Source organism: Planococcus citri, chromosome 1 (genome assembly GCF_950023065.1).
Source record: "Planococcus citri chromosome 1, ihPlaCitr1.1, whole genome shotgun sequence".
NCBI classification, from domain to species: domain Eukaryota; kingdom Metazoa; phylum Arthropoda; class Insecta; order Hemiptera; family Pseudococcidae; genus Planococcus; species Planococcus citri.
Genome location: NC_088677.1, coordinates 66206605 through 66220218, shown reverse-complemented (window position 1 = coordinate 66220218; position 13614 = coordinate 66206605). Strand labels below are relative to the sequence as shown.

The following is a 13614-nucleotide window of genomic DNA, read 5'->3' as shown; positions in this document are numbered from 1 at the left end:
AACCTCTAGGCGCTAGAGCAAGTTTTCTAACTTACCCCAAATTCCAACTTCCCCCGGTGCACCTTATGATGATTCGAATTATACTTTTTTGATTACGTAGTTAAATGCCCCTGTGTTTTCAAAAATTTGTTTTTTCTTCAAAATAATAAAATTTTTAACATTTTGGCGCTTTAAAAGTGATGGCGAGAGAAGGTATAGATCACAATACTTTTTCGGAGTTCCAATTTTCATCATTCTCTTCTTCTAAAAATCATTCAATTCTTGTTGAAAATTGACCCTGAATTTTTTCGAACTTGGAAAAACCTTTTGAATGAAATCTAAAATCTAATCGATTATGTAATTTTTTATATTTTTGAAACGTGCCTCATGCATACTTCAAAAAGTTGTGAAAAAATTGGGCCGATCTCAAAAACCAATTTTGGAAGATGGGGAGTTTGAAGCTATATTTTGTATTAAATAATTCCAAAGTGGAAAAAACTTCATAAAAAAAAAACAAAACAAAAAGCAGTTGATTAATGATCCAGAATATGTATGGAATATGCTTCCAAAAACCTGATCATTTTCAGATCTTTCGAAAATTCATTAAAAATTAAGGGATCAATCGATTTTTTTCAGCTCAAAAAGAAATCTGAAGTTTAATTCGAAATTTTGTTCCTGCAATCTCACCTCCTTTCCTTTCATCACAGCTAATTCAAAATTTTTGTGCTTTTTGTTTACCCCCCTCCACCCCTACAAAAAGTGATTCACACTTTTCACAAAATTATGAACATTTAGAGTTTGCACCGGGCGGGAAAATGAAAAAGTGCCGGCTCTGGTTCATTTAACCAATATTATTGACGACCGCATCCTTGAAATTTCAATAATCGCTGCCTGCTTATGAAGGAGCAAATACATCAAAATACATGACAACTTCTATCAAATTTAAAAATTCTGAAACTTCTGATACAACAAGAAAAAAAACTATTCCTAAAGACTCTCCGGTTCTTCTGAACATTTAATTTCACCATGAACTCTCTCTCAAACAGGGCGTCTAACAAAATTTCAAAATGATAAAGGACTTCAGCAGGATTTTTGAACATCACATTTTCAAAAACTTGGGATTTCTAAAAACGAGGGGAGGGAGGGGGTGGGCGATGCAAATTTTTTTTTTTTCACTTTTCTAAAGTCTTTAAACATCTTAAGATTTTTTTCAAACAAGTGGATGACGAATAAAAAACTTTTTTCAATATGACAAATTTTTAAAAAATTTTAAAAAATTCAATGAAAAATTTAGACGACATTTTTTCAAAAAAAATATAGCAATTTTTCGAAATAAAACCGCGAGTGTAAAATAAGTAAGAGATAAAATAACAATTTTGTCATTTGATGGGTATACTTACTTAATTTTGCATACAAATTTTCATTTCTCCTTCAAGTTTGGAATTTTTTAATAACGGAAAAGAGAACGAACTGGCCCTGACGAAGTGAGGACAAAAGCTCTCGAAAATCTGTATTTCGAGAGGTATAAAAATACAAGTTCTTTGTGTGATGAGTTACTTACGAGTACCTACTACCTACTTATAGAATTTCATTACTTACATATTTTGCTTCAAAATTTCAAAATTCGAATGATGATTTTTTTTTGAAAAATTCAAAATGGAAAAAGTACGTATTTCAAGAGGTAATAAAAACGATTATTTTTGCTTCAAAATTTTAAAATTTGAATAATGTTTTTTTTTTTAATATGTATTAAACCAACTTGAAAGAGAAAAGCAAACGAGCCCGAATGAAGCGAGGCCAAAAGATTTAAAAATTCATGTTTTGAAAAAAAAAAAAGTTTTTTTATGCAAGGAGGAATTTATATTTTTATGATTCAAACTTTGAACATTTCTTTTTGAACAATAAGTTTTCAATCTGGAAAAAGAAGAGCAAAAGCTCTCAAAAATGTGTAATTCAAGTTCTAAAAATGTCGAAAAATGAATTTAATAATTAGAAGTTGGATTGAAAAAAAGCAGGACTTTTTGATGAAAAATGAAAAAATCAGGACAACTGCAGGACTTGCAGGACTCATCGGCGAAAAGCAGGACTTTTGTAGGACTTGAAGGACTCGCAAGACCGTTAGACACTTTGCAAAAGGTAAACAAATAAATTTCAAATTCTACATCAACAAATAACTCGAATACGAACACATCTCAACGACAAGCTTCAATCATCCGTATCATATGAGGTCAACTTTTGAGATATTCAGCTCAAAAATTTTGCCATATTTCAACAAAAAAATTCAAAAATTCACGTATGTACTTATTATTGAAAAAAAATTTTGAAACCATAATCGATTTTTAAAAATCTGCTCGTTCGTTCTGCCAGATTTTCAAAAGTTAGTCTGGATTCTCAAAAATTTAAAATCGAATGTAAGTATAAGTATAGTTTTTGAAAACGGATTTTGGATTTCAAACTCCTGTACAATCTATCGAAAATAAATTAATTAAAAATGGTACCTAGGTATATACATTACATAGTTTCATAAAATAAAAGATTATTCGGAACTTCATGAAATAGCCAAAAAATTTCTTCATTGAATTTAATAGAACGTACAGTTTTTACAGCAGAAAGTTTACCAGTTAGCACTCACCAAACTCTTCGATAATTTTTTTGAAGAGAAGCCCTGATCCTCCGAAAAAATCATGTTAAAAAAATATCAACTTAGCTGTACCCACTTTTTTCTTCTACACCCCATTTTCAATGATTTCTGTAGAACATTTTCTGCACAACGATCAAAAGAAAGAGTAGGTGAAAATTAAGAAATCTCCAAAAAATAAACCATTTGAGAAATTCCCCTTACAGTTATTCGAGAACTAAGCAAAAATTTCATATTTTTTCTTAATTCTGTTTTAAAACAATAACGAATATCTACACGAGCACGACGCGACGTAACGTATGTACATACTACGAAAGATGTCCACTCATTCACCCATTCATAAAAAAATAATTCGAGTCAAGGTTACTTTGATAAGAACCAATTACACGCCAGGCCGCAGTCGGCACTTGCACATGTACATATCGTATGTAAGTGATCTTCTAAAACAAAACGAGTGAATACGTATTCATTCAAACAATACTCTAAAAAGTTCAGTAACTTACCTACTCGTGTTTCTGTGTTCTCTGCTTTTGAAGTTCTAACCTTCTAACGTTGCTTGATCTCGTGCTCAAAATGTCTTCGTTGATCGTCGAAATACCGCAAGGCAAACTGCAAGGAAAAAAAAGTAAATCTATATTAAATGGACAGAAGTATTATTCTTTCTTGGGGATTCCGTACGCTAAACCTCCGATAGGGGATTTACGATTTCAGGTAAATTTTCTACACAATAAGCATTTTCTCCTATTAATACCTAGTACTGTAGCATTAGTATAGGTATACATATAATAAAAATTCATCTTAAATATTTACTTTGGGTTCACGTTCACTCGAATACAAAGATATAGGGATGAGAAGAATTGTTTTCAAATATTTTTTACATGACTTGAAAAAATTCCCAAAAATAAAAATATAACTTTTGCCTGAAAAAAAATTGTGCCACCAACATAGACTTTTCCCTCGAGATTTTCCTTCAAAATTTAGAAAAATGCCAACAAAAATTGCATGTAATAAAGCTACAAATTCAACAGAACTTAAAAAATGCCGTTCCTCACTCAAAAGAGAGGACCCAACCTCTTTTTAAAACCATTGGTTCAAGGTTCAAGATCATCATTCATTTTCGCCTTTCAGATTCCGTGAAAGTTCCTTCATAGTGGTAATAGATCATTTCTACAGAAAAAACATGAAAATTTTCAAACTTGATTTTGTAGGCTTTTGAGCCCCTGAACTATAGTAAAATAATAACATTTCTTCTGATGATTATTCACTTTGATAAAAAAATTCTTAATTTTATATTTTGTTCACCATGTCTAGATAAAAATTGAAATATTTCAACTTTTACTTGGAAAAATTCCATGGACATTGGACAGTATGAATACATCACTATTTAAACCTATGTATTTAACTTATCTGTGGAACTTTTCCATTGCCACTACGGAGGAATCTTTACGAGATAACAACTGTCCTTGCAACATAATTATACCTACTCATTTTCTCTTCAAAAAACACATCTTGAATAAATTTCGTCGCACAGCTAATAATTGTTACATTCATTTCTGTAATTTTCAAAGTAGAGGAATTTTAGAAAATATGAATGTAGGACTGTAGGTGGAGAGAAGGAGTCGCATAGTTTACAAACCATTTTGATCTTTAACTCTCACTCAAACACCGATGACCGACGTTCAGACACAAAATTGTTCAATTTCATCACTTGGAAAATATTTAGTTTTGTGGAAGAATTTCACTGATGAGGGCGGTATGTTGGTAATAATTATTTTCAATCTCAGCGCGAAATTTTCAACTATTTAAAATTTTTAAGTAGAATTAGTGCATGTTGAATTGAAAGGAAACACATACTTAATCACCATTAAACTGCGATGTTTAGATGAATAATACTGTTCCATTTGTCTTAATCAATTTCAGTTTAAGTTTCAACCGCAAAGAGGAAGGAGGGGGGAGGGGTCAAAATAAAAACTTATAAAGATTTTTAAATTCAGCGAGAAATTTCAGACCATTTTAATAGGTCACCTTTGATAATTCGGAATGAGTATTTCATTCAATCTACTGACTGAGAATTTGTTGACAGGGGCAAACTGAAAAAAAAATCATTTCAAAATTGCAAATTTACGAATTAAACTCAAGCTATGTATCTTTCAGGCTCCACAACCTAGTGAAAAATGGGAGGGAGTATACGATGCTACCTTTGAAAGAGATGTCTGCATGCAAAGGGATTTACTCCCACCTCAGGCTTACTCTGGATCAGAAAACTGTCTATTTCTCAGTGTGGATATTCCTCAGGTAAAACGAATGACTCGTCACCATATTGAATCAAAATACATATTACCTATGTATGTACGTGTAATTTCACCGGAAAATAATTGTACGTAATTCCTGAACAGCTTCCCAATAAAGTTCGAGTACCCAAGGCAGTCATGGTATTCATTCACGGGGGAGGATTTTCTAATGGATCTGCATCGCAAGACGTCTATTCGTCCGATTATTTAATCCAGCATGATATTATCTTAGTTCGATTCAATTTCAGAAAACATGTTTTAGGTAGGTAGGTAGGTACTTGAGACGTAGAAAAATAACCCACTTAATTTCAATCATAAACACTGCCACAAAAGATCGAATTATTTCAAACATTCGAATTAAAAATTAAAAACAATACTTTTTACATGTCCGCAGGATTTTTAAACCTCGGTTTACCCGAATGTCCTGGAAACGCAGGCCTCAAGGATCAAACTCTCGCTATGAAATGGGTTAAAGAAAACATTACACATTTCGGAGGCAATCCAGATAATATCACCCTATTTGGCATCAGTTCCGGAGCGTCGTCCGTTCATTACCATATCTTATCTCCATTGAGTAAAGGTATCCTGAACAAACCTCAGCCACCAGGAAATTCAATTTCCTCGTCCGTAAGCCATCGACCCAACATCGTTGAATCATTTCCCCATACTGAATTTTTTCAGGTCTGTTTGAAAAAGCTATCATACAAAGTGGCTCAGCACTATCAGCTTGGGCCCTGACATTGGATCCTAAAGCCGAGGCTAGAAAACTGGGCGAAACATTTGGATTTGAAAATGGATCTGATCAGGATTTATTGAGTTTCCTGAAAAAACAAACCGCTCAAGAGCTGACTAGTCACGCTATGGAAATGATTGGAAATCTAATGAAGGTAGGTAGTAAAAGTAAGTGTTCCTACTACTCATGCTGACACAGCTGGAAGCTCGTAGGTTCAGATAAAATACATAGACGATAAGTACACATTTAACCAATTCAAAACTTGCAGGAAAATCCGGAAAAAGGTATGATCAGTCCTTTTGCACCATCGGTCGAAGAAATCAAAGAAGGTGCGTTCTTACTCGATTTACCACATAAACTACTAAAAACTCCAGATCCACTGCCTATTATTTATGGAGTTGATGAAAAAGAAGGAATCATGGCGTTTTTCAGTAAGTGTGCTCACTTCCACACAATATGCGATTAAAGGCTTTCAAAAAAAAAAAAAAAAAAAAAACAACTCAGAATGTAAATTGCATTTCATCTCGTTTTTTTTCTAGTCCACGAGAATAAAATATGGGACTTACTCAAAACGGATTTCAGCATCGTTTTAAAACAGTATTTCAACATTGACTGCGCTCGACTGCCCGAAGTCAGCGCCAAAGTCAAACAGTTATATTTCGGTGATAAAGAAATTGGCCCTGATACAGCGGATCAATTAATTGATGTAGGTAAATTTGATCCCCTTTCTTCCACTGTAAGCTATAATTATTCATTTGGATGAAAAAATCTCTTCTTGTTTGTTCTCAGTTATTCTCAGACATATTTTTTTACCAACTGTACGAACCAATTGAATTCGTCATCGACTCCTCAACGCCTCCATATGTGTATGAATTTACCTACAGCGGTGGACTGAACTTTGCCAAACACATGCTATCTGCGTTCCTTAAACTAGACAAAGGTAGATACCTATTTACATACATATTCCTTTTCTAATTTGAAAATAGAAATAGTAAATCTAGAAAATGAAATTTTGAAAATTTTCGTAGAAATAAAATTACAATTTTTGCAGAAAAAAAAGCAAGTCAATATTTATGTTGGAAATTGGCAAATTTCCAAAGAGAAATCCAAACAAGGAGTCAAAAATCATAAATATTCAGTGTAAAAATAAAAATCTTCGTCACCCCAATAAAATGTAAAAATCTCCAGTATCAGAATATATTCTAAGCTGAAAAATTATTTCGGGATCATTATTATCATTAAACTCAATTGCATTATGATGAGTCTGTGAAAATAAATTTTGTTATTTTTTAGAAATTTATTTTTGGGATTTGATTTTTAAAGTGTAATGAGAAGTCTTGACTTATGCCAAAATATTGTTTCACCATCAAATTCCAAAATTGTCAAAACAGTCAAATTAAATGTTTGGAAAACCGACGCACCTGAATATGAACTGGTCAAAGCAATTCTTTCGTACCTTTACACCAAGTTGTACATAATTTATAGAATGTGTATTCAATTCAATTCAAGTTCAATTTATTGCTACAATACACATGTACTTTTACGAACTTATTATCTATATTTTAAGATAAGTCCTGTATCAATTTTGGCTTCAACCGTCTATTCACAATAGGTAAAAGAACACAATGTAAATTAGGTAATTTTCACATGTTACAATATGTAGGTACTTATTCATACTTAAAATATTACAGCATGAGTATATAGATCGACTATATTTAATTCTGTATTCGAAACAGGCGCGTGCCATGCAGATGAACAAGGATACCTTTTCTACAGTCCAAAAATGTTCCCAAATCCGACGTTGGAAGGCGACGACCTAGCAGTGATACAAAACATTACCGAGCTATGGACAAATTTTGCTAAAACTGGGTGAGTTTTACACCATTTTCTCTTCACAAATGGAGAAATTCGAGATTTTTAATTCAAAGTTTGGTCAAACTAACTTTCTATATTTGAGAACTCGCGAAGTCACGCCGAAAGACTTAATTTTCATTGGGATCATTTCTTACAGAAAACCAAGCGACGAGTCAATTTGGGCACCTTCCACTCCGAATCAACCACGATACTTGAACATAAATTGTACTCTTGAACTAGAGGAAGGTAACGTGTACGGAACACGACTCAAATGTTTAAGAAATCTACTAGAATCAGTAGCTAAGCCCTACAATACTTAGATAGCAATTCAATTTTGTTGTTGTGTTTGTTTTTTTTTCACAAGTTTACCAATAAAATATGATTTTGGGAGTAATTATTTGCACTGGTTCATTTTGTTTGGGGAAAAATATGAGTAAAAGTTGAAAAATCGCCATAAGAACAATTGTACTGATTGGGATTGCACCTGCAGCTTCCATCATAAGTGGGAGATATGTACCTGTGGGGGCTGTGGGAAGTGGCTGTGCTGTGATGTAGTAGTTTTCCACTACAGGCAAGGGTTTCCGAGCCACTTCCAAGTTGGGTAGAAGACACCTCTTTGGTTATGATTAATGATTTCGTTGTAGATTAGTTCGCACGTAATTGTATACTCATGGTTAGGGATTAGTTTTATTTCTGTATTAATCATGTCTAGTCTTTAATTAATCTTGTGTAGCTTGTCATAACAAGAGTGGTTACCTGACCCTCAATCACCTTGGATTTGGGGTCCTGAGGTGGTCTCCTTTCGATCTAGCTTTGATTCGTTCATTTTCGTTTCTGCCGGTTCAGGTAGTTCCCTTGTTAGAGTCAAACCCAGAATTCTCCAAATTTTTCAAAAATGAGGTTATGATTGTTTTGGGTACAGTTAGTAGGTACGCATCGATTGCCATTCTCCGTTTTTACCTATCTGACATAATGACGCAGTCAGGGGTGTCCAAAGTACCAGGTCCGAGTCAAACTCCGAAAAATGTCCAAAAATGAGATTATGGTCGTTTTGGGTACAGTTAGTTGTTACGCATCAATTGCCATTCTTCATTTTACCCCATTCGATACCATGATGGTTAGGGGGTCCAAAGTACCGAGTTCAAGTCAAACTTTGAAAAAAATGCTGCAAACAATTTTTTTTCATTTCAGTCAACTGTAAACAACCTTGAATACTTCTAGACTTATCCCTCATTTTATTATGCATTTTCGTGTATTTTCGACATTTTTTACGGACTTTGAGTCAAAACCAGAATTCTCCAAAATGGTATCATGAATTATTATTATTTTTTTTTTGTCAATTCGATTGTTACCCTAAGCACTATAAACTAGACGGATATGATTTATTTATGCCTTCATTGGTAGGTATACAAAATTTCATCCAAAAGCGTATATTTCTCGTATTTTTAATGAATTTTTATTGGAAAGTCGAAATTTTGGAAGAGGAGGGGGGTGGGGTGAGCCCAAAATTAGCGCTTGGGGGGATTGGGGAGTTGCATATTTTTCATCTACTACACCAAAACAGTACCCAAAAATGCGATTTCTCCACACATTCCTCGAATGATTTGCGGATCCCAAATTGGCTACATTTGGGCCCTAATTTCGAAAATAAGCGGGTCCAGCGCTGGGAAAACTGCATTTTTACTTTTTAGCAAGAGCTCATCCGTAAGCCTATTTTCCGTGCAAAACATTTCACTTCCCCGATTTGATTTACAGGATCGTTTTTTTTTTTTTTTTTTTTTTTTAGGGTTAGAATGTAATCTAAAAGCCGAAATAATCAAACATCTACCCACCCGCAAGATAAAACACTCAAAGTTGCGTCATTTTACGAGCATTAAATCCATATCAAAACTATTAACTGCGAATTCTAATGCAATATTTTTTTAATCAAACTTACACAATTCGTAAATACTTGAGCAAATAGAAAGTTGATAAAATTCTGAGAAAGAAAACTTCGAAATGGAATTCAAGTACCCCTGACTCCTTGATACATATGAATACTCGATGTAATACCAATTTCCGTCTTGAGGCTTTTCTTTGAAAGAACTATCCTAATTTTTTTGCAAATACATTTTTATCAATCCTCAAAATCTATAGGTACACACTTAGATCGCGCCACACCACACCATAAATGTTACAACTACGTCGTAACTACAACAAAAAGTTTAGTACGACGAGTACCAAAAATCAGTTATAAACGATTGCGCGTATCTTACACTCGTCCCGTGCCGGTACTCCTATCATAATGTATATTATATTAAGCACGTTATTTTTAATCATCGTAACCGGATTATTATACGTTTATTGGATTTTAAAAGAATCGCATAAGTTTTTCGATCAATATGGCATCCCATATCCAAAACCTCATTGGTTCTTTGGTAACATGAAAGATGTGGTTTTATGGAAAAAGGCAATATGGTTCATCTACAAGGACTTGTACGACAAACATGTATCTAATAGATTCATCGGAGTATACACTTTGCACACACCCACTGTCATGGTACGAGATCCTGAATTGATCAAGTCGATCTTAGTCAAAGATTTTTCTCATTTTCGTAATCGTGGTTTCCCTTTGGATAAAGATGCTGAACCACTGGCTGAAAACTTAATCAACATGTCAGGTAACTTTGAATAACTAATTGCCATTATTTTTTCATCGAAATCTCAAAACCCACTCGAGACTGGAAATTACTTCCAATTCATTCGAAATAAATTTCAATATAGGAGACGAATGGAAAAACTTGCGAATAAAACTGACCAGTACATTTAGCAGTGGAAAAATGAAAATGATGTTTCCATTGTTGAAAAGATGCGCTGAAGGTATCCAACCAGCGTTGAAAAAGTACATAGAAGAGGGACAGGATTTCGAGGCGAAAGATCTCGCAGGGAGATACGCAACAGACGTGATAGGTAGTTGTGCTTTTGGAATAGACATTCACTCGTTACAAAATGCCGATTCGGAGTTCCTAAGAGTAGGAAAAACAATTTTTACATTGAGGTAATTTAGCATATAAAATCTAATGAGTACTGATCGAGCTGCGAAATTACGAAAAATTTCAATGTAGAAAAAAAATTATTGCAATAGGTTGCGATCAATTATACGCGGATTATTTCCAAAACTGCCAACATCTGTAATAAAATACTTCAAATTACACGTTTTCCCGGTGGAATCGTGCGATTACTTTTTAAAACTCGTCACAGACATGGTTAAATATCGAGAAGAGAACAACGTGACTCGAGGGGATTTCCTTGATATTCTTATAGCCATGAAAAATCAGAAGGATCTGGAAAAACTCAAAGATCAACAGGATGATGCTGATTTGGCCAAATTCGTGGCTCAAATTAGCCTAAAAACTGTAAAAAGCGACGTTGGTAAGGCAAAAATACGTAGCTAGCTACGTACAGTAGACTCCCGATTATCCGACCTAATCGGGGGGGGGGGGGGGGGGTAAGGTAGGTCGGATACCAAAAAAGTCGGATAATCCGAAATGGATGTTTTTAGCGTAGAAATTGAGTGCATAAGCTTAAGAAGACAATTTTTTATTCAGAAAATCAAGTTTTGGCTCAAAGCAGGAACAAAAAATCAAAAAAATGATGAATAAACAAAAATAATGTACTTTTGTACATACAAGACAATGAAATACTGACTCAAATTATAATTTTTTGAGATAAGTTGGATCAATTTCAAGGAAAATAACACCGTTAGAATACAAAATGCTGCATACTGCATCATTATTTACACTCCAAAATCAAAAATTAGGGGTTTTTTTGGATTATCCGACCTTGGTGGGTCGGATAATGCGAAATGTAAGTCGGATAAATTCGTATCGGATAACCCGAAAGTCGGATAATTCGGAGTCGGATAATTGGGAGTCTACTGTACTCGTATTTGCAGAAACATACGTTTCAAAACGAAATTTCATTCGGATCATATTAATTTTCAGAAATGACAATCGAATTAATGGCTGCCCAATGTTTCCTATTTTTCATCGGAGGATTCGAAGGCGCGTCTACTACTTTAATGTTACTGTTGTTTGAAATGGCTCATAATCCTGATATTCAAACCAAACTGCGTCAAGAGATAATATCCACACTCGAAAGTAACGGCGGCGAATTAACGTACGAAATGATGAAGAAAATGCCCTACCTGGATATGGTCTTGTCAGGTACAAAATTAAACCATCATTATTGCGGTTCGCTTCAATGAACATAAAATTTTACCCACTCAAGAAAAAAAATCCACAGAGGTCTGGAGAAGATACCCTACTGGTCCGATTCTAATGCGCGAATGTACCGAAAACTACAAAATACCCGGAACAGATGCAGTCATCAAGAAAGGAGTTCCTGTAGTAGTACCAACTATGGGACTGCAAATGGATAAAAAATATTTTGAAAAACCAGACCAATTCTACCCTGAGCATTTCACCGAGGAAGCGAAACGTGAGCGTCATCCGTTCGTATATTTGCCTTTTGGAGAAGGTCCTCGTGTTTGCATAGGTAAGGCTGTCCATTTCTCATAAATGATAATGTTAACCTATAAAGGCCTGAACCAAACTGGAAGTGATCAGAAAAAATGTTTTCAATTTGTTGAATAGGACTTACTCGTACATGAATATCACTTTAATGTGTACCTGCTATGCCCCCCTGTCCCTCAAAATCATTTCGTAAATGAGGGGGGTCAATTTTTTCAAATTTTTGTAAATTACGAAACAGCAAAATACCTAATTGGCCCAAATTTGAGGTTATCTTATATAATCGCATTCCACGAACCGGATTATTGAAAGCAAATCCTTGATGAGCCGCGTCCCATTTTGGTTTCGTAAAAGTGAATGAAACATGAGACGCGAGTACATCAAGTACTGCATATGATAATACACTTCACATACCTAAGTAAAAAGTTACAAAAATTATAAAATGTATATACAAGCATGCCTGAGCTTTTTCACAACTTTTCACTGTCAGTTGCACAAATACCTAAAGCTCATCTGAATAAATTTTACACATTATTCGCAATTTGGATGAAGTGAAATTTTTCCGATGATGCAGTTTACACGACTACAAGATTAGTTATGAAAATTAATAACTGTATAAACAAGAATACCTGAACTTTTTTAGAACTTTAGGCTCACTGCTACTCACACCTCTAATGCACATCTGTATACATTTCTCACATCATTCATAATTATTCGGATAGTGAAATTTTTGTGTGATGATGCATTTTACTCGACCACAAGATTGGACACACATAAAGGAATCATGATTAGTTACGAAAATTAATAACCATATAGACAAGAATGCCTCAGCTTTTTCGTAACTTTAAGCTGTCAGCTACTCATATGTACCTCTAAAGCACTTCTATATAAATTTTACACATCACTTGTAATTAATTTGGATAGCGAAATTTTTGTACGCTGACGCAATTTCCTCCACCACACGGTTGGGCACATCATTATCAATTAATCATACAGAAATTTCACTATCCAAATTGATTACGAATGATGTGTGAAATTTATATATTTTTGTGACTGATCACGATTCCCTTATGATGTCCAATGTTGTTGTCAAGTAAACTGCATCATTATACCAAAATTACACTCTGCCCTAATTAATTACGACTTATATGTGAAATTTATATAGATGAGCTTTATAAATCTTTAAATCTGGCAGCTCAAAGTTCTGAAAAAGCTGAGGCATTCTTGTCTGTATGGTTATTAATTTTCGGGAAATATTTAATCGAACGACAAAAAAGGTGGTTTGAACGACAGGCAAGTCTTACGACAATAAGAGGGGTATTAACGACAAATTAGGTACTAAAAACAGAAGTTTTTAAACGACTAAACAGGTCGTCATCACGACGATTTTTGTTTATGAATCAAAACTAGTTACTTCTCCAGACAGATATAAGTGTTAGAACGACAAAGTATGATTTTCAGCGACAACTACATCTGTACTTGGGTATAGTGTTTGAACTGTACATAATTGGTACAATGGAATATGATAAAGTTGTAATTCAAAACTGTCTACATTTTGCCAATTCTCCAGATGTGTTTTTAAAGGAGTGGATCTCTGGGTATCAATGG

General features: G+C 34.1%; 3 protein-coding genes across 4 annotated transcripts in view; 2 read left to right on the top strand and 1 right to left on the bottom strand.

Moving 5' to 3' along the window:
* The window catches only part of LOC135841419 (multidrug resistance-associated protein 1-like), a 59094-nt gene that overhangs the window by 9698 nt on the left and 35782 nt on the right, over positions 1–13614 (bottom strand). The window contains exon 31 of the transcript XR_010557920.1: positions 3121–3226. The gene's annotated coding sequence lies outside the window, so the exon portion shown is untranslated. The remainder of the gene's footprint in view (positions 1–3120; positions 3227–13614) is intronic.
* On the top strand, positions 3191–7889 carry LOC135841488 (esterase FE4-like). The gene is made up of 10 exons (XM_065358465.1): positions 3191–3328; positions 4772–4912; positions 5014–5170; positions 5303–5488; positions 5590–5795; positions 5910–6072; positions 6181–6347; positions 6431–6581; positions 7378–7510; positions 7653–7889. The coding sequence occupies exons 1-10, from the start codon at positions 3191–3193 to the stop codon at positions 7813–7815; spliced, it is 1605 nt and encodes a 534-aa protein (XP_065214537.1). The 3' UTR covers positions 7816–7889.
* Positions 9666–13614, top strand: part of LOC135841654 (probable cytochrome P450 6a13) — a 28047-nt gene continuing 24098 nt past the window's right edge. The window contains exons 1-5 of one of the 2 annotated variants that reach the window (XM_065358738.1): positions 9709–10155; positions 10259–10532; positions 10620–10906; positions 11479–11700; positions 11780–12031. In XM_065358738.1, coding sequence (XP_065214810.1) covers positions 9780–10155; positions 10259–10532; positions 10620–10906; positions 11479–11700; positions 11780–12031 — 1411 coding nt within the window. In that variant the 5' untranslated portion in view covers positions 9709–9779. Of the gene's footprint in view, positions 10156–10258; positions 10533–10619; positions 10907–11478; positions 11701–11779; positions 12032–13614 lie in introns of both variants that reach the window. The other variant, XM_065358757.1, reaches the window with a different exon arrangement.

What these genes read in the sequence shown, in the direction of transcription:
- LOC135841488 (XM_065358465.1), top strand. Translation starts at nt 3,191, where the DNA reads ATGTCTTCGTTGATCGTCGAAATACCGCAAGGCAAACTGCAAGGAAAA. An exon ending in AGGAATCATGGCGTTTTTCA is followed by an intron (nt 6,073 to 6,180) that starts GTAAGTGTGCTC and finishes TTTTTTTTCTAG; the next exon opens with TCCACGAGAATAAAATATGG. An exon ending in CAGCGGATCAATTAATTGAT is followed by an intron (nt 6,348 to 6,430) that starts GTAGGTAAATTT and finishes GTTTGTTCTCAG; the next exon opens with TTATTCTCAGACATATTTTT.